This window comes from Labrus mixtus, chromosome 22, assembly GCF_963584025.1.
Source record: "Labrus mixtus chromosome 22, fLabMix1.1, whole genome shotgun sequence".
Lineage (NCBI taxonomy): Eukaryota > Metazoa > Chordata > Actinopteri > Labriformes > Labridae > Labrus > Labrus mixtus.
The window spans coordinates 10,006,090-10,029,852 of NC_083633.1; the positions used below are offsets into that span (position 1 = coordinate 10,006,090).

The window sequence follows — 23,763 nt, forward strand, 5'->3', positions numbered from 1 at the left end:
ACGGGAGGTACAAATCCATGCCACAACCTTTCCAAATAAAGTACTTATAAATCAATTAAGTGCTATTTTCTCTAATGAGCACCTTGCATGACTCCATCTCCAAGAGCAACAATTTTCACAACATTTTTGACCCAGATCTGATCAGAATACTGAAGTGCAAGGATGCTGACATACAGGAAGAATTGTAGAGATAGAGATAAATCACAAGGCTGTGGGGGGGAAAAAAGTAGGGTAGGAGTGATGTTTACACTTACGGTTTTTGCTATGCATGTCTTTGTGGGAGAAGGGTGGGGAGGGAATGAGGGGGATGTGGTCCGGGACTGTATGTCTCTCTCTGACTGGCTCACAGGGAAACTACACCCCAGCTACCTGAAGGAAAACAAGAGGGGTCAGAATGTCAGAAAAGCAGAGAAGTATGTGGGAAAAACAGACTGCACACACAGTAAATTTCCAAAAATGGGTATTGGCCTCTGCTTAAAATATCTCCTTCTAGACCTGCAGAGATGCAACACATCCTGCTGGAGACAACGGGAGGGGGGCTGGCCCTGTCCTCACACCAACCAATGAACTAACACCTATGGCATCCTTTCTGGCCAGGGCATAAAAGTTAGGATGCTTCTAAGGTCCCTAAAAAAAAGTTAGTTACTTAACGCAATATGATAGAATTGTTTTTTGTATAAATGTATCACATTAATCACATTTAAAGTTACAGTTTCATAATAACTTATTATTGCAGTAAAGACAGTCCTCTTTGGAGTAGTAGTTAGCTCTTTTCCCAGTGAGCTAGCGTAGCGTGGATATCAACAAAATGAATGCAATCTCTAGATTCATATGATATCAATGAAAAGTGAAATATATTTCAAAGTTTTATCTAATTCCATCGTTTATTTCAACTGCAGTAGGGTTCATATTTTGTCCCCATGTTTTTAAAGTATTTTATCGACTTTAGAATGAAAAAACGACAACAGAGTGTTAAGGTAATGATGTGTAAAATGTCAGGTGCCTGAAAATTAAGCTTTGACAATGTTGAACATGTAACTTACACACGCTGTTCATTTTGCAGTTGTGTGTGTGTGTGTGTGTGTGTGTGTGTGTGTGTGTGTGTGTGTGTGTGTGTGTGTGTGTGTGTGTGTGTGTGTGTGTGTGTGTGTGTGTGTGTGTGTGTATCTGTGCACTGGCTGGGGGTTTACGAACGGAGCATCCAGCAGCAACCTGAGCTGCGATAACTTAGTGGTCGCCCTTGTGTTAAACAAACTCCTGTTCAAGTAGCAGGTATGATTTTCCTTACTCAGTGAGCAAGAGAGTGATTATGTGTGTTTGTCTGTGTGCTTACCAGTGTGTAACAATGTTGTACAAGCAGGTTAATGAGTGTAGTAGTAATCTACCAACAGCAGCCGAGGGAGACAAACGGCAGAGTGGACGGACTACTGACCAACCCTGTGTGTTTACTCAGAATGCACGAGTGCTGCTGCAGGTGATCAGGGGACAGTGTGTGTACAATGTGTGTGAGTGTGCATTGTTAGTGTGTGTATGAAAGAGATTAGCCGCACATGTGCAAGTAAAATAGGTCTGTGTGGGGGTAAGATACTGTCCTCGTGCTGCAGGTGTGTGTTTCTCTCCATGGTAAAGGCTGTAAGTAGATTGTCCGCAGGGCAGAGTGTGTACAAATCTGTGTGCGATATGTAAGAGAATACGTATATGAGCGTAAAAGTGAGAATACGGTGTGTGTGTGTGTGTGTGTGTGTGTGTGTGTTTGTGGCAGGTGTGTAAATAGGCCAGTGGCAGCACAGGCAGCTGTATTCAGAGTAGAAGGATCAAAGTCCAGAGGCACATTTGCAGGTATGCAGCTACAACAGCAATAACTTCACACATTGAATCACACATCATTTGGTAAGGCTTCACACATTCAACTCTCAGTCCATTCAATGGTACAGTTCAATGAAGCAGTATTGTACATTATAACTAGGAAAACTGTGTGTGTGTGTGTGTGTGTTTTTGATTTAAATATGTGCATTGGAGTGTTCTGGTATTACTGCAATATCTTATATTTCCAGACAAAAATAGTATAATAATAAATCTTAACAATAAAGAAACCATACCTTTGGATATTCAGCCAAGTTTAATAATTTGGTGGGTTCAACTCAACACTTGTTTTTTCACCCTTTGATTAGACTTCCTGTTCCTTTTTAATTGTTTATTTTTATTACATAAAAACAAGTTTTTAATTGAAATGCTTTATGTTCCAAAATGGAAAATATCAATAAAATGTATTACTATTATTATTATCATTATTATTATTATTATTATTATTAAAATTGTGACTTAGATAGAAAAATTACAAATGGCAAAGCAGAAGGATTATATGCAAATATAATAAAACAGTCCAGGTGTGAGGAGAGAAAGAGATTTGAAACATTAAAAAAAAAAATCAATGTTATCTGGCTTTTTAAAATGATTGCATATTTTACAGTTATTCTGCCTGTAGGCACAGGTGGGCATATGCATGATTTCTGACAACTGTACAAACTCAGAATGATTATGCTCTGTAACACAGCTCATTCTGTGAGTACAGAGCCTGCTGGGAGTTAATCCCACTGATTTACAATGCAGGGATGGCTGCCCGTGCAAGGTCACCAAGGCGCTCCGACCACAAGGGCACCCTCTCTACTACGATCTCCTGCCTGTCTGTCGTTATGGCAATACTGAGAGCCCAGCTGGTAGCTGATTGGTTGCTGACTCATTATGTGGGTGGAGCTGTTGCATGATGAGGAAGCAGTGGCTTGAAGAGCTCAGCTGGGTTTGTTTACATTGAGAGGCGAGCAGAGGAGAGAGTGACGGAGAAATAGTTGGTGAGAAATAAAGAGAAACACTTCCAGCCATTCAGGTTATGTACAAAAATGTATTTAACTATGATTTCACTCGGCTTATACTGCAAAACAAGCTTCCAACATGCAAAGATAAAACAGAGAGATTAAAGACTAGATTTGCAAATGTAGTTAACAAAGCAATGGGGAGTTTTACCAAAGAGATTATTTAAGGACACCTTAAGAAACATGACACCTTACATTTTTTAGAATATTTTCTCACAAAAAGGTCAAAAAGGTATTTACATTCACTTTTTTTATATCAGGTTATCAAACATACAATAAGACTTAAACATCTACATCTACTAGATTTGGTGCTTTGAGTAGGGCTCTGAGAGATGCTTGATATTGGAGACGATAATGTCAGAAAGAGATTCCCCTAGAAGCAAGTAGGTTCTTATTTTATTTGGCTCCCTTATATAGAAGCTGTGATGAAGAAAGTCCAGAAAACAAAGCAATAAATGAGAACTTAACTCAGAAATACCAAAAAGAGTATTCAGGCCTCCTTGTTTGTATTTTCCTTAGTATGTCCAGGGCTCGACATTATAATAGGCCCGCTGGCCTGGATGCTTGATTGACAGGACCGTGCCAGGCGATTGCAAGGTTATGCACGTTTTGTCCATTGGTTTTGTCAAATAATTATTTTTTCACTTATTTATTTTCAATAAAGTGTTCAGAACGTCAGTGTTATTCCTGTTAAAGTTGAATAAATGCATGTGATCCAGAATCGAGCAGCCCGATGATGTGTTTAAGTACATAAAAGGTGAGGTCTTCCTCTGATGATATACACTTGGCTAATCTCAACAGCACACGTGTAAAGAAGCAAAGAAAATCCCTCTCATCTACATGAGCAGCTGGCAATTTAATTGGTCAGAGCCTCAGTTAATGTCTGACACACAGCCAGGCTGCAATAACAATAACACAAGACGAGCAACATCCCCAATAAACTAAACTAAGCAGAGTCTCTGCGGTTAAGGGAATGTGAAATGTATGATGACACCACCGCCAAGGCGCGCACACACACACACACACACACTTAAACACAACAACAAACTGAGAAGCAGAAATACAGAAGTCAACAGTGAGATGAGACCAACTGAAAACAGAGAATTGTTCTTCTTTTTAACCTGCCTCAGAGCTCAATTAATCCACAACTACAGAGAAAGTTGCAAGGTTCGTCGAGAGAGCAAAAACATGACACTTTCATCTTGCACTTGACTTGCTCACAGAGCAGGCCACCAACAGGGAAGAGGAAACAAAGAGTGCATAGATGAACATGTAGTTGATGGGAGAATTGGAAGGAATACACTAAAAATCTTTACAAAGCTTCAAAGGCAAACAAAAACTAAAATGATATCATCAAGTCATGACTCTTCAACTCAAGGTGTTTAAGGCCTAACCAGGCCAACTTGATCAACATGGTTAAAGCATACCTTCACAGGAAACATATCTGTACAACATCATGGCCTCTCCATAATAAAAATTAAATTATTTCTTGGAGACTGTATGGTACGGCCGCTGCAAGCGTGAGGGATTTATTTGATATCCCACTGGGGCCACTTATGCTAAGATTATACATGCATGCTTTACCCTAAGGAGATTTAAATAAACAAATTCACTAAATGGAGCAAGGTTCTGATATATCAAATGCAGTATATGCTCACCTTCTTATACACAAACATTGAGTATACCCAGCATGCATCCAGTGCAGGTCCCTTGCATAAGTTGTGAACACTCTCTCTTCTCCACACAGGAAAACTTGAGCAGCAAACTAGGCGTATATAAATCAGAGCCACTGACCCCTGAGGCAGCAAACCCTCTCCTCCCTTCTCTGTCTGTGTGAGTTTGTGCATGCATGCATTTCTGTATATGCAGGACCTTAATGCTGATTCGATGCACTCTCGAGCATGAAAGCAGACTTCCATGTCGGATACACACACAGAGACAAACACAAGGACATGGCAATGAATAAAAATGCTATAGTTAAGGTAGAAACCACCAGCAGGGAAAAAAATGGCGCTATGCTTTTGAGGATGCTACAGTGACATGATGTGAATGGGCAACAATGGGAGGAAATGCATAAAACATCACGAGCATATCTTGACAGGGTCAGTTCCTAGAGGCAATCCACTCAGCAGAGGTCAGAGGGAGCATTTTTCATGTCATGACAAAGAGTATTGGTGTGCATAAGGCCCCAAATTTAACTTTGAAGTCAATGAATCACCTTTAGCAGCTTGACAGTTTGACTTTAAGGTCACTGCAATACAGTTGAAATCAGAGACATGAAAGTATAAAATAAAACAACATAAATTATTCAAACCAAAGACTTTTTTACTTGTCTGCAATCGACTTGGCCTGCTTGTTATCACATTTTTGCTCGAGGATCGTTTTGTTTTATCAGGGAACTCTCAGGAGATTCCCTCTCTTGATTTGTGTGTGTGTGTGTGTGTGTGTGAGTGTGTGCGTGCATTTTAGACCTGTTGTTACCCGACTCTGTGTGCGTGTCAGCAAGCAGAACCTCTGCCAAAATGAGGGGAGGGGGGTGGCGGGGACCTGCAGGGGGCAGGAGTGGGGACAAAACAACAGCGCCTGCCAGGAGTCTATGAGTGTGTGTGTATGTGTGTGTGTGCGCCTCACAATACCACTGACCTCTTTCTGCTGAGAACCAGAAAGTGAGAATGTGTGTGCATGCAACTCCACCGGCCTCTCTCTCTCTCCTCTCAGGGAGAATAATGTCTGCGTTTGTGTGCATGTGTGCGTGCGTGCTCATTAAGCGTGACCATGTGTCTCCCCCTCCCCGCTCAAACAGACGGCTCAGGCTGGTGCACGTGCCGCCAACAGAAGGAAGTAGCAGCTCGCGGGCAGATGCGAGCACGCTCAGTAGGGCCTCAATCAAACGCAAACAAGAGGTAGACGGACAGGTTGGAGAGCCAATGAGAGATGGGATCAACACTTCACCAACAAAACACAAAATGTTTCCTTTTGATTATTTGAATAAAGCTACGGCTGCTTCTTTTGATTTTAAATTCCATAGGACTCCATAGCAACAGATAATGGATTTTAGTGATGTTAGGCATATAGGTATAAAAATCATAAACAGCTTAGCAACTTTCCTTTTGCAAATGCAGTTTCCATACAAAAACAAGAAAAGGGAAGGCGAAGGATGAAAAATGTGGAACAATTGAGGTTTACAATAAAAAATAAAAATGTATATATTTATTTTTCAATTAAACAATCATCCCCTTATATCTGCCTTTTGCTAGTAAGAATATCAGCCTATTCTTCAGGTATTAAATCGAGAAAGGTAATCTTATACTCATAATTGGCTTTGTTTGTTTAGTCCTTGAATTAAAGAAAAGGTTGATGTGCAGCTGTGGCTCAGTTGGTAGAGTCGATCCTCTTTCAACCGGAAGGTTGAGGGTTCGATCCCCAGCTCCTGCAGCAACATGTCTGATATGTCCTTGAGCAAGACACTTAACCTCAAATTGCTCCCACTGCTTTGTCAGCAGCGTATGAATGTGTATGAATGGGATTAGTTACTTCTGATGGTCACTTTTCATTGTATCCTCTACCATCAGTGTATGAACGGGTGTGAATGGGTAGGTGTGACCTGTGATGTAAAAGCACTTTGAGTTGTCGAAGACTAGAAAAGCACTACACAAGCTCAAGACCATTAACATGTGGTCCAATATCTGTGAATTATTTAGTGGTTTTTAGTTTATAATCTGCCTGGTGAGCATTTGCAGACATAACCAAGTGGAGTTTGTTTATGGAGGATACGTTGCAGTTAGACTATTGTTTAAAAGAGCCCTGCAGGGACAAGTTGTTTTGTTATTATTATTGTTGAATTACTTTCTCTGAATGGCTCTGTTACCATCTATGCTTATGCGTGTGTATGAGCCTGTTTGTTCTGGGCTTCTGTGTGACAACAGGAGATATACCCTGAGGGGTGTGTGTGTGAGTATGAATACCTCTGTGAAGTGTGTGACTATGCCCTGAGGTTTTTTGAGCGGGACTGTTCCCTTGAAATTTTGTTTGCATTTGTGTGTGTCTTACCATAGTGTGTGAGGATGCCCTGAGGAGTGACCACCTGATTGCAGACATGGCAGACAACAAGACAAAAATCCTCCAGTGCAGAAAACTGGCTGTAGACGAGCATCCCTGGAAAGACATGAGGAGAAAATGTGATACAATTATTATAATGCTTATTTATTTCCAAGTTAAAATCAAAACAGAAACAAATTCAAAAATAAAAATGTATTTTCATTCTATGAAAGTTTAATTTATCAACAAACTGTTGATACCCTTCACCTTATGACATATTTAGGTTTAAAGTTTGAATTAAGACTAAAAAAGCAAGTAAAGCAAGATAATGAAAGCAAAAACAAAGTAACAAATGACCAGACTTTGATACGTTGTTCTCGACATTAGCATTTAGCTTTGGAGCTTCTCAAAGTTCCAAAATTGCAGACCTGTTGAATAATGCCGGGACCCTGTTGCCAAAATGATCAGCAACACATCATAGCTAATAATACACAACAAAGAAACAGATTCAGATAAGTGTTCACTTAACAGACAGGCATAAAGAAACAAACAGACGGACGTACAATCCTTCCAAATACACGCAAAATAGCATGTTCCAGCCAGCATACAGCAACATTGTGCATGGATTTACAAGAGACACCCCACCCACTCAACAAAAATTGAGGATTATTAAAAATACAGAGGAAAAACAAATATGTCCAATGGAAAATGGCAATTATCTCCTCTGGCTAAGCTTTGAGAACCTAATCTTCCTGTACCCAAACAAGCTCTGCTGACAGAAATCACAGTACTTATTAGCATGGGGCTTAGCCAGAATCACTGAGGGGTGGTGGTGTGTGGATGTTGTTTTTTTTTCTTGACAGCTAACAAGGGAGGGGGGGGGGGGGGGGGGAGAGATTAGGGAATGTGTGGATGTCTCGGAGTGTATGGATGGGCGCAAAGCATCATGACCTTGCTGGGTCATGTGGGAATCCAAAGAGACCCTCTGTCATGCATAGCACCGATGAGGTCTGCGTGTGCCAGTTCACACAAGGTCACAGACATTTTATATAGAACGTGATCTGTGCTTGTGTGTCACACTGTAAAAGGCTCACACAGAGATGGTTTGAACACTCATGCTCACACACTCTAAGGCTGTCATTTTCATTTACAGGAATATTTTAGAGATTTAAAATAAACTGATATCAGCCACAGATGGAAAGGTTTTATGTCAGACCTACTGTAAGATGCTAAGCAGATGCACTGAAGCAGTTTGCAGTAAGATGCTTTACACAAGTTCACCTTGTCGATACAGAGGACGAGATTATTTCTCACTAATGCTCCTTGTTTTAAAGCCACGATACAAACGCTCAGATTCCCATGTTTCCTGAAAAACTGCTTTTCCTCCGTAGCAAATCAACTGTAGTGTTTGGTGTTTTGGTGCGCCACAAAATGGCAAGATCCGAGCTACATTAAAAACCAAACAAGTATTGTGTTTTTATTAATAACTTCAAAGTGTGAGCAGTTGAGAAGACTGGATCAAACTACACTACAGTTTGTGCCTGTCTTTTTTTCATTTTGTCATCCATAAACTATTAACAAAGCTAGGCAAAATAAAATATCATGGGAACAATGTGTTTTCTGGCAAAGAGATAATCCCAGTGTTTACAGTAACAGAAAAGGAGTTTAGTGGGAGTAGTGAAAAAAAAAAGAGGAAGGAATGCAATTTCCTCTGAATCTGCCAAGTCAAATGCAAGCTAAGTGCGTAACCTATTCCAGCCTGGATTGTGCGTGTCTCTCAAGCCAAGTTTCACAGGCTGACAAATGACTGACAGGCCAAAAAAAAAGAACTACAAAAACATCACTCACTAGTGAATAAGCAAGTTTGGAGATACTAAACCAATACATCACCGGACACTGAGCATGTAAATCAACTCGTTGGAGTTGTGACCTTCCTGGTGAACAAGCAGTAACTATAAACATCAGAAGAAGAGAACACACAGTTACTCAGCCCTACTCTACAAAACTGAGGTTTGGCAGGCTGTACAGCAAAGTAATAACCGCACTGTGCCAAGGAACAAGTTTCACTGAGAGCATAAATGAACCAACTTAGCGGAAATCTGGCCCGGTAGAAGCCATGTTTGAGTAATCGCTGTGCTACAACAGTTTCAGACAAGGGCACAGGCCACAGCAACCGCTTCAACTGAAGTTGTTTGTTTTGATCTGGCACACCAGATAATGATATGTACAGCACCAAAATGTCTGGTGGTGCATACCAGCCTTCACAGTGGATAGCTGGCAGCTAATGTTGCAGACGCCACACTACAACATTTTCTACAAAATACTAAAATATCCCAGATATTTATCTGTATAACACTTATAACTAACATTGTAATAAGATATCTTCACCCTTTCATGTCACAGCCAAAAGTGGGTGGCAGACCTTTTTCATGCCAGTTAGCCCTTACACAAGAGTCGAAGCTGTGTTAGCAGGATGTGACAAGGAGAAACTTAACAGACAAATGAAAGCTGTTTTTGAAACAAAGTATGTGAATAATTTCACAGAGTGGTCTTAAGTTGATAAGTTATAACAATCTCATTCCATTCTTGTATAAATAAAGAAGGAACAAAATAGTAATTGATTTATTACTGTTATAGTCACAAATTATCTTTGTTTAATGCTATGCTTTAGTTAGGAGAACCTGCATGGTTTTATCTTATTATCACTTTATCAGCAGATTTGTTTTGATGAATAGATTCATTTTCTGTCTTTTAAATTGCCCCTCCACTATCACAATTGAACACTTAAAAACAAAGATATTCAGTTGTATATAGATGAAGAAGAAGAAAATCTGTGAATCCTAACTGTCTAAATGTTTGATAAGGTGAATGTTTGGCAGCTTTGCATGAAAATAGATTTTTTTTTTTTTAAATCAAAGTAGTGGAAGAATCATTATTTATTCATTTATCGTGTATTATTTATAAGTCATTACTCAGCTGTTGCTTTTTTGACATACACTTTACATTGTTCCTCTTTAATGCCTCTTTTTTACACAGTCAACCTTTCAAAAGTCAATATGTCATGTATCTGTCAGCGTAAGTGCACCATTTTCTTTAACCTTATTCAAATGATGACAGCGTAATGTCGTGAGTAATTTCAGCTCAACTCATTTAAATGCAGAAAAAAGTACCACTTTTCCTGAATGACTAATTTTAAGTAGTCTGCTAGATATCCGAGAGACTTCTCTGGTTTCAAAAACCAGACGGAAGAGCTAATGAACTCCAAACAGAACTGTGCCAATGCCTGCAAAATCATGTGGTTTGCTCCTTTGTGTTGGATGCACATTTGGCATGGAAAAACATTCAAAGCATGCTTGCAGAAACGATGATGTTCCTGATGATCACCATCCTGTCTTAAGTCAGTGGTAAACACACAAACAGTAGCATCACAGCACTGCCTATTTCTAGTGAGGAGATAGCCCTCTTCAGATTCAGAAGCTCGGCTGTCATTACATCTTTGTACATTCATATTGATTCCACGATGAGTTAATACTGGTGACTCGTGAATTCCCATTGCGTTACGGCGTTACAGAAGCACGACGTGTGGAGAAACAGCAGGAGCTACACATACACACACTCCAACATGCACACACACACACACACAGTTCTGCTCTCCCCCGCTGGCACCGCCGATCCTGTCTCGCCCTATTAATGCCTGTTACTACGTCAGAAGACAGTACAGAGGGGGGATCTTGTCATCCCCCTATTACGCCTCTGTGACATTCACAGTAAAGGTGAGACGTCAAAGGGACGGTCTGGCAGTCTTAACAGGGCTTATGACAGTCTAGCAGTGCTACATCGTGTGTGTATGTTTTTTTTTTGTGTGTCTAAATATGAGAGAGTGAGAAAGAGACATAGATACCAATCACATGTTGCACCACACACCACAAAGCGTTAACCTGACCTCAACATCTACAAATATGTGAGTGTTTGAAACATGTAACATAAAAATCTACTGTAGATCACAACACCTTCTGCTATGCCGAAACAAACCAAAAGCATAAAAGACGTGTTTCCCTGTGTGTTCATGAGGCTCTTGTGAGTGAGCTTGCATATCACTCTCAGCAGGCCTTAGTGTCAAGTTGCCAACAGATCAGCAATTCTGGGAACACCGCTCAGGTTTGGCTCCGAGAGAGGAAGATAAGGCATGTGAGTGAGTAAGTGTGTGTATGTGTAGGAGGTGGGGGTGGTATTTGACCAGGGAGAGTGAGAAGAGTTTCCCCGGCTGCTTGCGTGCGTCAGTGTATTCCTACGAGGGCTGCAGTATGCTAAAACTTTCAGGGATGACTCAAGAATGTTAGCGTGCAGCGCGTGCTCCTGTGGGTATATACAGTATATACGTGGTGAGGTGTGGAGGAACTCCTCCATTTCTTTCTCCTGGGGACAGAGTGGGGAAGGTACCCACTCACTGCTTGGGGGCACCCCCTAACTCCTGACACATACACATCAGGTTGGCTGTGTTGTACAAAAGAGCAAATGCCAAAGACAGTATTTCTACTATAACAATCGCAGCCCCGGAAATACCTTTAAGTTGTGACCATGTCTAGCTAAATTGATGATACACTCTTAACCAAAACACACAACACGACAGACAACTCTTATGGATTTCTGCTGATTAATGTAGGCTTTTACAGTTCAAGTTCATTTGTAAGTAACATATCCATAATTTATGAAAGTACAGTTAGTCTTGTACTTATCCTAAAACACATTTGAGTCTTTGTTTACTAGCTACATGCATTAATTACAAACAGCAGAGACTAATGTAACATTTCATAACACTATATGATACAAGTAGAGGTGAAATTATTGATAAGCCTGGGCATAATCAAAAATTACTTTTTCTTTAACATATATATGAATGATGTTGCATTAAAAAAATAAAATAAAAAAGTGTTTGAATGCCAAACAATCTATTAAAGGATTAATTAATGATTAGTCATTGATACTTACTGTAATACACATTTGTAATGCAGATATAAACTACACACATCAGGTAGGCCTACTGCTGTTTCCCATTAAAGTTGAAATTTAATTTTTTTTTTTTTTTTTTTTTTAATGTTTTTTGTTTTACTTAAAAACAAAAACATAATTTTTAAGAGGTTGGATTGGGAAACATAATCTCCTCGACGATACAGTAGAAACTGTTCAATAAAACCATAACAAATCATAAATGTGTACGTGACAACAGTGAAACTTCCTTACCTTCCTTGCTGAGCTTCACAGCTTCGCCGAGGCAGTAAAGCTCTTCGTCGCTGTTATCCAAAGGCGAGTCTGCGTCTGAACAAACACAACAAGCCACTTACAAACACGCAGGAGCATTCACAACAAACTTTGGGGCCATGCGTGGAGCCATGCTGGTCCGAGGGCTGGCTATCACTTTAGCATTTAGCTTGTTAGCGCCTGAGCTGCCTCAAGCGAGTCAAGCTGTCAAAGCTAACAAACTTACAGCTGGACAGTTGAGGGTAACATGACGACACGCGTCAAATGGACAAACTCTGCACCGTAACGCTTAGCTTTTCTCGCCATTAAACCAACACATTAATTTTGCATTTCGTAGTAATATATTTGACAGTTACTTTGCTGCGCTTTGACAGACCCTGCATGGTGGAGGGGCTTACTCAACTCAATCACAGACAGTTGTTGGACCACGCACTTCCCGACACTTTGCCAGCAAAAACAACACCGCTACCGACGTGCGAACTTACTGTCAACAAAACGTAATTTAGTGGCACTGACGAAGGAAGACCAAGGCTCGCAAAGGAAGGTATCCACACTTGGTATTTGGCGATCCAGTGTCGCCATTGCTCTTCCTTCTTGTTGCTTTGCTGAGAGCCGTTTTTTCCTCTCTCTCCTTCGCACGCAGCAGGCGAAAAACGAAAGAACGAGATATGGTGACGTCGTTCTCGGGTGGCTTCGGCTCGGTTCGGCATCTGCCGGAGGCTTTGAGAGCATGAGCGATAGAGAGGGAGCTACTGTCGAGTTCAAAAGTTCAATGTTTATAGGACGAAGCCTTTGGACATACACATTTACTTACATTTTGCAGGTGTTGGATGGATTCTCCAACAGGATTCTCACTGTTGGATGCTAACATTAATTTGTATTTGTAAGATATTACATCTAGTTGGAGAGGAGTAAAACACATAACATTGCCAATACGTGCTTTGACTATTAGGCTTCATATAGGCCACATTTAGATTCCATCAAAAAGAGGGGAGGGGGTTTTGAAGTTTAAGGTTACTGTTGTTGTCTCCAAGTAGAGAAAATACAACTAGAATATTATCTTTAATAGACATTTAGGGTTCAAAAGAGAAAATAGAATGATAGGGGTCTGGCAAAAGCACAACATAATTTCAAAGGATAACCTTCATATTTATTGACTTTATTAAAACATGTTGTCAACTGGGTATTTTGTAAATATATTTATTGTAAGGATTAAGGGTAGAGATTTCAGACACAAGACCTTACTTATGTGCCATGTGAGTTCATATCACTGAGATCCTTTATTGGTTTATCTGGTTAGATTGTCAGCATACAGCTGCGTCATAACTATGGCTTGTTTAAAATTGTACCTAACAATTTATTTTGTATTGTTTGACTTCACTGAGGGCCTAAAGGTGTCTAAATCCTTTGCTTTGTGCAAGTCAGGTCCAATGGAAGACTAAACAGCAAATACATCCATAGAAAGACTTAGTAAGGCTACTTAGTTTTAAACTTCAAGAGTAACAGATAATGTTTCTTTTTAACGATGCATTTGAAATGTACCCTACCTAAGGCAATCTGTCTGAATTGAAAGAAGTTGTCCCAAGATATTTGTTTTTTAAGTGGCCCAGTAGGTCAGGCTAATGGCACTACATTGACCTCTTGTGGCTGAAAACAGAAACTGCATTTTTAAACTTTAACACTTAAAATCTCTCTGCATCTATTACTACCCCTTGGTGTATTCTAACAGAGGAGATCACAGGATGTCCTGTAAAGTCTCCTGTTTCAGCTGAATTATATGGGGACACTGGAGGAGTTGTATTCTTAAATGAGGGCAAAAAATGTAAGTTTTCATCAAATTAGGCATAATCTGTGCAAACAGTTCAAACAAAATAATAACATGTAGTTGAATTAATTCCCTTTTGTCTTTCCATCAGATTCTCGAGCACACTTCTGCTTTTTCCATGTCTTTCAAACTCTCACATACAAAGCATTACCACAGAATGATCCGACGTCACAGGACAGAAAGGAACAGCACATATCAGTGAGAGTGGTAATTTTCTGTATCTTCAAGGGTCATGATAACAGTTTCAGGTCACAGTAGCTTCAACCTCTTCAAATGCTTACACCTTTATATCGAACACCCTGGACCCATTGTGTCTGAGCTGCAAACAAACGTATAATTCTGTAAAACTGTTCCAGACAATTCAAACACATGTATGGTCACTTGAGAGGTTCTTGAAAAAAATCCTTCATTTTATTGAAAAAACAGACAAAAACAAAGGTACTGTACATGGAACTTGTGCTTGTCACAGAGAGAATATATGTCACTCTGGCAGGTTTAATGCATAGAGATCATTGACAAAGCTATAGCTAAAGTTGGATGAAGATTACAAGAGTGAAAAGGCATAACCAGTATAGTCGTTTCAAATGGTTTCATCCAACGTGCATTTGTATATATATCAAAAGGCAGTGGACAAAAAATAACAATTTAAATCAGAAATTCCTGCAAACAATCATCAACACACACTGAAGATAAAAAAAAAAAAGGAGTTTAAGAACGCAGCACCAGCCATCTGTCTCAGGAAGGTCTGATAAACACATTAGAAAATCAAAAAACAAGATGGACTGTTTTGACCACAACAAATAATAGAGATATATGACATCATCAGAAAATGTAAAAACAAAAAAGTATGTCAGTTTAACAGTTAAAAACTAGAAATAAAGGAATTTAGAGGGAGTCGCCTCTAATCCCAAATGATGACTAGAGCAATCTGTAAAAAAAAACAAAAAAAACTTCAACTGGTACATGTAGAGACTAAATAATCACTTTGGATGCAGACAGAGCAAGATTTTCCTGAAATACTTCTCACTCAAGTCCTCTTCAAAAATGTACACTCTTAAAGCCAAATAAAGCATACTAAGCAACGAACAAGTGCAGCGTGCATGTCACTATAAGAACTTCCTACAATACATGTGCAAACTGTCTTCATGATATTTTGGTTGCAGACCATATTACATCCATCTCCCTGCATATGGATGGACCTTGTGAAGGGCAATCTGTGCAGGATAAAGACTTTCAAACGGATTGATCAGATCAGTGTACTTCATAAAAAGAGTGAACACTTTTGTGTAGACATTGCAGTACCTGCCAGAAACCACTAGTTGGCAAGTGGGCTAACCGCAAGCGAGGGATCGAATGAATCCCTCACTCAAACGTATGAATATCTTAGTGGTAACTCATTTATAACACATTACATTTCCTGATGTAGTAGTATGGCATAGAGTATTCCATTTCATATTGCACTACAGACAAACAGTCAATGGTACCATGTCAGCATCATACATAGTAATGCTGCAGATTTAAACCTTTTGGTTGGTTTGTCATAGACAGAGAGTTTAACGTACCTTACATTCAACAGAAGGGCCATGTTGTAAATCAAAAATAAACCCAGCCAGTTACCTTAAATTGAACTATAGAGTATTAAGGATTCTTTTTTCTCATTCACCTACAATTCACAATTTTGCTCAGATTTAGAAATTTTATAAATATTTGGTAATTTTCTGTGCAAGTTTCTGCTTAATTAAGGACAAGAAGCCACTTCAGAAGGCACTTTAAAATGAGTTCATATACTCATTTTTACACTGATGTTGCTATAAGAAATTAAAAAATGTAAAAAAACAAAAACAATCGTTAAGACACTTACTCCTCTATGGGCTTCTTATTACTGCAGGGCTCCTTCAGCCTTATGAAGGAAATCTTTTGGGAAATTTAACTTGCTTTTAGAACTATTCTTAGTTCATGTACGCCATACAGGTGTAAGGAATGATGCAACATTTTGAGGTCCGTTTTTTTAAACTGACCATATATCAATTTATCCTTCATTTGGATTATTACTCACATGTTGTCACATTGTAAGTGTATGTGCATGTGCTCAAATTGTTGGTCCCTGTGCTTTGTGTGGAGTGCACAAGTTGATATCTGCAGTTTGATCATTAGCATGTGACTGTGTGTTTGTGTTCTTGTTTTTTTTTATGTTAGATGGTCACAGGGACATGTTGCCTTCCAGGTCCGGGAGGAGAGGAGAATTTCTGGGAGTGCCAACGAGTCTCCTTGTAGACAAACCAGGCGTTGAATGCCCACACAAACATGTTTAGGTAGCCGAATACCTGAAAAGATACAAAGAGCAGAAAAAAATATGGATTAACAAGTTCTGGAAACACTAGTGATAAAGGATTCAAGTCTTGATTGTCTTTGTGCAAAATAACAAATCAGCGAAGCATCTCTCGGAGTTACATAGTGTAATAAGTTAAACAAATTAGACACAGGGATTTGTAAATAAATCTGTAACTTATGACCGGAGACAGGAGTCTGTAGTGGATCTAGCTTATTGTCTTGAGAGAAGGCAGCTATAGAGCAAGGGGGGGGGGGGGGGGGGAGTCTGTGCTGCATGGGCGAGCTCAAAGCCGCTGTGTGTCCTTGCCTGGGGTCATCTTGGCTCTTGAAGTCAAAGTTTTTTATAGTGACACATTCAAACTAAACAACATCTTGCTGTAAGATTTGTAAGATCTGGAAGACCGGTCACAAGCCCTTTCCGGTCACACTTTTGTTCATTACAATAAATTTGCTTGGGATCGGGACCCAGATGACACTGAGCACACAAGTGTCTGAACATCAAAGAGTTATTGCTGAGAGGCTCATGACTATGAGTCAGGCTACTTCATGTGATTTAAAAGCATAAAACTAATCAAAATGTCCCAATAAGCTGAAGGAGCGTTGTCCCTTGGGCATGAATAGGCTGACATCGCTGTAATTGAGATCAAAATCTTTTCAATTGTCTGTTCTTTCTTCTCACCACAGAAATGTTGAGCGTCCGCATGTTGGCGTACTCCGTGACCTCACAGGTGATGCTGCTTTCCTTGCAGAGATCCAGTGTGGCACTGAGGCCTTCAGTGTCCGTAGCATACTTTACATTCTGCAATCCTTTCGCCCAGGCAGACGAGCTCACAAGCCACAGGAAGACCAGAATTGCTGTGACAACAAAATCCTGGAAGCAATGAGGGACACATCAGCTCAGCAGGACAGACGCTACAAATGTCTAATTTTCAGCTAACAACAAGTCCTTGTGTATAATCTCATCATTTCCACAGCTTGAGTTGTCTGACTGAAAGCTGAGCAGAAAGGTGAATACTCACAAAAATGGGTCCAAATTCAGAGTTCTTGTAAACATGCATGTAGCCTAGATACACCAACAGAGCCACCATGCTGTGCAGGAAGCAGATGATGCCGATGGCCACAAAGAATTCCGCCGAGGACGCCGAGTCTCCAACCATGTGTGTCAACGTGACAGAGTGGTTACAGACAGTGGTGTTGCCCTCAATGAGCGGGACTTGGCTCAACCTGTGCGACATTAAAAGAGATTAAAATCACTATGACTGTGTTTAGATGACTATTCATGCAATATGATTTTTCTATTCCAAGCATTATCCATCTTTTCTGGTGATCTTTTTGCAACATATTACACAACTTTCGGTGACATTAAACATCTTTGCAAGACGATGAAAAATCCCTACCATGTATTCTTATTCTTACCTGAATGGGTAGTGGAAATTTGCGTTGAGAGTTTCATTTCTGCCGTCACCACATAAGACTGTTAGGATGTTCTTCCCTGAGAATCCACCGCAGCTTCCAAATGCAAACACCGCAGTGAGCTGTTCATACGGACACAAGAGAGAGAAGCAAGATGGTTGAGAATGACGTTAGCAAATCAAGAAAGTTAAAGGGACTGGGTATTTGTTCAAGACGAGGGTGACATCATCTCTGTGGTTTTTGCTACTTACAAAAATCAATATCCAAACTAACTCCTCCTAGGGTCTTCATACAGTCTACAGAAATTCTGTATGCATAATGAAAATACCTTTAAAGGGGACATATTATGAAAAATCCACTTTGACAGTGTTTTTGAACATATATATTTGGGTAACCTGAGTGTCTACCAACCCACAAAATGTGAAATAAACCCATCCAGTCCTTTGTTTGTAGTCTTACAACACAGAGAAAAGTGCTCCGTTTCAAATTTGCTCAATTTGTGATGTCACGAGCTGGATTCTGGTAAAAAAAAATCCCCTCCCCTCCCCTGGTATCTCCACCCATGGACTTTATCCCCAGCCTAGAACAAAACTTTTGCGCAGGTCTGTCATTTTTATTCTTGCTACAGAGGATTGATGTCTACTGGGAAAACTCAGGGCAGGCTCATTACATTTAAAGAGACACACACACCAAAAGGGAGCGTTCTGAGAGAGCTGGTTCATACAGGGTCACAAACCCCCTCTGGGGCTTGATTCATGTTATATTTTGACCAAAGCACAGCACAGATGTTTCATTTAGACCACAGGGGACTGTTTGAAAAGGTGGAAAGGGGGGATAATATGTCCTCTTTAAGATGAAAGCTGTTGAAAGCTTGAGTTGCTCTGTCTGAGTGTTTGGCAATTGTGACACCCAATTAAAGCATTTCACCATTTAAAAAGAAAGTGATTTTAACACTTATATGCAATGTCTAATCTGCCCCAAAGAGAGAACAACAGATGGCCAGCATTTCTACAGCAACAGACAGCCAAAATGAGACTCACTACTCAACTATTTTCTTTATTCTTTGCTTTTCTCGTAGAAATAGCTGATCTAAACAAGCCATCTAGTTACCAGAATACAAAGAAAAGCAAGAAATTTCTTTTTTAGGAAACGATTTGGTATCCTTTCCACTGATAAAATGGCTATCTGATACAATACAATGAAATGTGGCTTACATGGCCGCACTAATGCTGCTATTCAGCTCTTGAATTCTTTCTTGCAGAGGCAGAAAGCATCTGATTCAGTGTGTAGGCCATGTGACACTAATACTCTCCTTAAAACCAACACATACTGAATTCTTTTAGCCAGGGTGGCTGGCACTAGGCTTAACCCTCGAACTGCAGCAGGCCAAACAATGATCATATAATTTGTAGGTATTGAGGTCATTTAGACTTTAATGCTTAACTTCATGGGTTATGATGAACTGGCATTGCCATGTGCACTGTGGACGACACTGCAGAGGAGGGTTTTGTTCTACTTGACATTTTACGTATCAGTTTTCCACACATTTATGCGCTTAACATGCATTAACTTTATGGCACAGTCTGTCATCACACATCTTTACTGAAGCTCTCAGTACAACAGACAGCAGTGTTCAACATGAATTCAAAGATCTTTCTATGTTTATATTGGCTACAGGGGCAAGTATTTTACAAGTAAACCAATGCTACATACCGCCGCATTTATAGCCGTAACTAATTTACAGTTCCAATCCCTGTAATGGTATTAAACAGATTTAACATCTGAGTATAAATCTTATCAAAGAGCAAGGGCCTTCATTCACAAGTCAGACATCTTTCAACTTTTTATCTTTGTGGGTTGGAAACTGTAGAGCTAACTGGTCTTTAGCTCAGCAGTTGGCTGTCTTGGTATGAAGGAATTTGAAAAACAAATGTATCTTGTCCTTCATTTGTTACGGTGTTTAACCTCTTCACACAACACTGAGCTAATTTTGCAAAATAAGTTGATTTGGTAAACATGCTAGCAAACATTAGCACTTACATTAGCACAATATGTATTGTCACTTTAGCTCTATTTTGTGCTTAACCAACTCTTGAGAGAAATCATCGGTAATGCTTTAGCAGCTAAGTGCTACAAGAGAGTCACATGCAGGCTGCTAACATGTCCTGCCAGTTTATTGGCAATAAGCAGGTAGTTTCCAGTGTTGTTTTGAGAGCTCAGTACTGAAAACCTTTTTTTTGCCTGTATCACAAATGAGAACTGTGAGATTAAACTAAAACTGTTGTGTTGTGGGCTTGACAACCAAAGCATTTAGCCAAAAGGCACTAAAATGATCAAAAGAGCTGAGGGAAACGAGTGCATTGGATTACATCAGTATGAGTTTGACACATAGCCATTTCATCCTCAGTTCATTCAAATTATTGCATACAGCAGACGGGGCATCATCATTGACAGAAAATATATAAAACGTAGATTTTCTGGAAAACAAATTGAAGAAACAGAATATTTAAAAGACAAAAGTTGAACTAAAATCCTGCTTAACTTGCAAAACTATATCACATCCTAAAAAAATGCTTACAACAGGCCAACTCAATTTTTTTTTATCCTTTAGCTTCACACCACAAGACCCACACACGTAATGTACTTTGCATCTAGTTACACTCCCACACACACCTCGAGGCCTCTCTCCAGATGTGTCTCCAGATGTCACTGACTGCCACTTCCTGTTTTTCTGGCTGCACACACCAATGTCAGCTACTTTTCTCATATTTTTGTTTCACTGACCGTGTAACTCTCCCACACGGAGGTCAAGGAGCCACTGAATTGACTTTTGTAACAGCCAGCGGGAACCAATCATTTTTATTATTGTATTTCTGTTCACATTTTTAATCAAAGCATAAATTCTGCCGGGTAGTTTGTCTCGTTTCCAATTTCGTCGCTTAATCCTTATTTGACACAACAGGTGATGCCTTTCTCCAAACCTGGTGCCAATACAAACTACTCTGAACACAAAGCAGTATCTTACCAGTCCTTCATTTATTTTTATGTGGCATCCAAGACATCTGCATTCCAGCCAAGCTGTGAGATAGCATAATAGATTTTGCAAACACATTAAACCACCCAAAACGTGCATTTAAAGTTCATTTACAGGTTCTCATAGAAAAGAAAATGTTGCTTCCACTGCCTCTTACACTCACACTCCAGGAAGAGATGAACAATTTTATCATCATTATTCAATATGTCGAGTGAGTGTGTGGCAGCCTTGGAGCATTTGTTATTCCGTAACCGACTTCCTGTTTACTACTCCATGGATGATAATATCTATGGAGGTATGAGCGTAGAGGAAAAACATGTAAACTGGTTTTGGAAGACGGAAAAAAACTGTTGCATTGGTTTTAAACAAGATGACAGACTCGATGCCATTCAATTCATGACAGCAGGAGTAGTGGGCCTAAAAACCTATTAACTTCTGTGACCTGAAAGTCTAAACGTTCAGTATATTTGAACTGTTATGTTAATTAAAAGTAGAAAGTTTAAGGAGCATGCATGCAAAAATTTAAATGAAGGGGCTGCAACGTACAACTATTTCCATTATGGATTTATATACATATATATGTATATGTTTATATTTATGTATATATTTCTTCTGTATAAGAGCAGGTACATCTTCAATATGGTGGGAAAGCTGCTAAAGTAGATGTATGTTATAACATAAGAAGAAAACTAGGTTTGTTCTGCTATCACCTTAGTTTTCTGATGCTTAAAACTTCTGAGCCTGCTTAATGGTATCATATAATGCTGTCTCAGCAAACTGCTGGTTGGGCTGGGCATAGGACATTAGAAGCATTACATGTTATATATAAAATATTGCCAAATGTATCATGCAGACCCCTGTAAATAACAAAATACGCCAGGTTGAATTAGGTGAACACAATGAACCATACACACACTCACATGGAGTCAGATGACTGGGTGTTACTGCTGCTTCCTAACTCTGTGTGCGTGCGTGTTTTTTTTTGTTGAGAAAATAGAACAGCTGAGAGAAACTGTAGTTGAGCCAGATTCCTTCTGACCCAGTTATGTAGAGAAAAACTCATTACTGGACCTTCCTTAAGAAAGTCTCTGAGTATTCCCAGTCTTTTAACCTCCTGGCTGCACAGTTATCCAGAGTTAAATTATTACAGAGCGGTGACTTAATCCCCAACTGTTTGCCTCTGAAGGGCATGCAAAGAGCAAAATGATCCAAATGCAGTGAGTTTCCTTTCCTAAGTTTCCTTAGCCAAACAAGGTTCATTCAAACTTTTTAACGAGTCAATATTGAATATTTCAAAGAAAAAGATAATTTATTAACATTTAGGCCATATATTTGGATCCTAGCTGGATTATTCATGCTTGATAAACCCTTCCAGAGTTTAGATCTTAAGGTTTATTAACCAAATTACATTACTGTATAAATCTTATTCAGTCTTCTACTAAAGTGCAAAACATCAAAGCTGCATGTAGAGAGAAAAGTTGGTATTTGCATTCTAAGGTCATGTTTGCGTGGTTTATAAATATTAATGTCATATACATTCTTATCAAACTAAATGAAAATGAGTACTTCAGGGATTTTTCTCAAGAGTGCAGGGAAAAGGGAAAACCCAAGGATTGAACCTCCCTGTCCTCTGGGTATCTCTCTCTTTCCCTGTCTCTCTCCCACACGTACTAACACAAGCACTAACACACAAATGAAGTATATCTGCATCCAACTTACCCACTCCACTAGTTTGACGAAGCCGAGGGGCTCCTTCAGCGGTGAGAAGTTCAGCCGAAATCCGGTCATAATGGCTGTGCTTCTGACCCAAAATCTTGATCCAGTTGTTTCTTAAATGTGGATGTTGGACCAACAGGGAGAAAAAGGGGAGAGTTCTTTCACTGAATGACGTGGTTTTGCTGCCGGCGCTGCAAAAAATGACCAGCAAATGTGATCCAAAGTCAGTTTCACGTCACAAGTTTGCGCTAAAGCAAATTAACCAAAGTACACAAATCTAAATGATACAATTCAAGTTACTGCTGTTCCACAATTAAGCATTTAAGGAACGTTTAAGAAAGTCATGGAAAAAAAAAACAATTAGTTGAGGTTGATATCTTTTGCAGTGTAGCTTGAAAAACGAGTACCTAGCGCTCCGCTCAGTGATGCGCAAAATACGCAACAGATATGGAGAATAAAAAGCGTAAAGGGTGCCAGATTACGCGCACAATTTGCTAAAAAAAAAAAAAAAAAAAGCGTCATGCGTAGAGGGATTAGAGGTGAAAAGGCGCATCCGACAGCTCCCAAAATGTCGAAAGATAACTTTGGTTCCCTTGTAATGGATGGAACCACGAAAAAAAACCCTCAACTATCGAACGATAAATGCGATCAAATCAATCGAAAACAAATTCAAATATATGCAGCTCAATCATTTACCATATGAACACGTATGCAGAGTAACTCCAGGAAACTTCCAAGACAAAGTAATATTCCGAGAACCGAGAAGCATCAAAAGGGTCCAGCTGCGTTTTCATTGGATCCATCCGCCAGAGGACGCGGGCGTCCAGCCTCCTCCTTGCTGAGTTTGCAGATCCTGCGTTACGCCTCTTCGGTGCTGACTGGGTCATATGACTCTCAGATCAAACCACAGACTCTTGAAAGTATTTCAACCAAGACCGGGGCAACCTCTCAGGGACCAAATGCAACTGGTGGACTTTCAATTAAGTAGAAGTTGTTATCTACGTTGAGGAACACTCTCTTGTTTTAGAGATCAGTCAGAATTGCTCTGTACATTAAGTAAATCCATCAGATGTCTGACCAGTCATCAATATTTAGGAGTTCAAAGAATTGTTATCAAATAGAAAAAGACTGCAAATGCATTGTTGTTTGAAAGCAGTCCTATCTTATGTTTTACAGAAATTTTGTTTTTAGCATGCATAGAAATTTTTCATTCAATTCAATAACCTGGATATTTCATTCTGGTAATTATAACATAGGCTACATTTATTTTTATGGTT

General features: G+C 39.6%; 2 protein-coding genes across 4 annotated transcripts in view; both read right to left on the bottom strand.

The window, feature by feature from the left end:
• atxn7l1 (ataxin 7-like 1) overlaps positions 1 to 12,851 on the bottom strand; it is a 29,904-nt gene extending 17,053 nt beyond the window's left edge. Inside the window, exons 1-3 of one of the 2 annotated variants that reach the window (XM_061029215.1) lie at positions 12,653 to 12,851; positions 12,150 to 12,224; positions 6,921 to 7,025 (exon numbers count right to left, since the gene is read on the bottom strand). In XM_061029215.1, the coding sequence (XP_060885198.1) occupies positions 6,921 to 7,025; positions 12,150 to 12,224; positions 12,653 to 12,749 (277 nt within the window). In that variant the 5' untranslated portion in view covers positions 12,750 to 12,851. Of the gene's footprint in view, positions 1 to 254; positions 370 to 6,920; positions 7,026 to 12,149; positions 12,225 to 12,652 lie in introns of those variants that run through there. The other variant, XM_061029214.1, reaches the window with a different exon arrangement.
• A 1,517-nt stretch (positions 12,852 to 14,368) lies between these two features.
• On the bottom strand, positions 14,369 to 23,329 carry sypl1 (synaptophysin-like 1). Of its 2 annotated transcripts, none has more exons than XM_061029627.1 (6): positions 23,183 to 23,329; positions 22,490 to 22,677; positions 17,740 to 17,858; positions 17,343 to 17,547; positions 17,003 to 17,194; positions 14,369 to 16,316 (listed from the first exon to the last, which is right to left on the bottom strand). In XM_061029627.1, exons 2-6 carry the CDS (start codon positions 22,556 to 22,558, stop codon positions 16,185 to 16,187), a joined length of 717 nt encoding a protein of 238 aa, XP_060885610.1. In that variant the 5' UTR covers positions 22,559 to 22,677; positions 23,183 to 23,329; the 3' UTR covers positions 14,369 to 16,184. The 2 variants fall into 2 exon arrangements, with proteins under 2 accessions (XP_060885610.1, XP_060885611.1); XM_061029628.1 differs by lacking the exon at positions 23,183 to 23,329 and adding an exon at positions 22,894 to 23,176.
• Between the last annotated feature and the right edge of the window lie 434 nt (positions 23,330 to 23,763).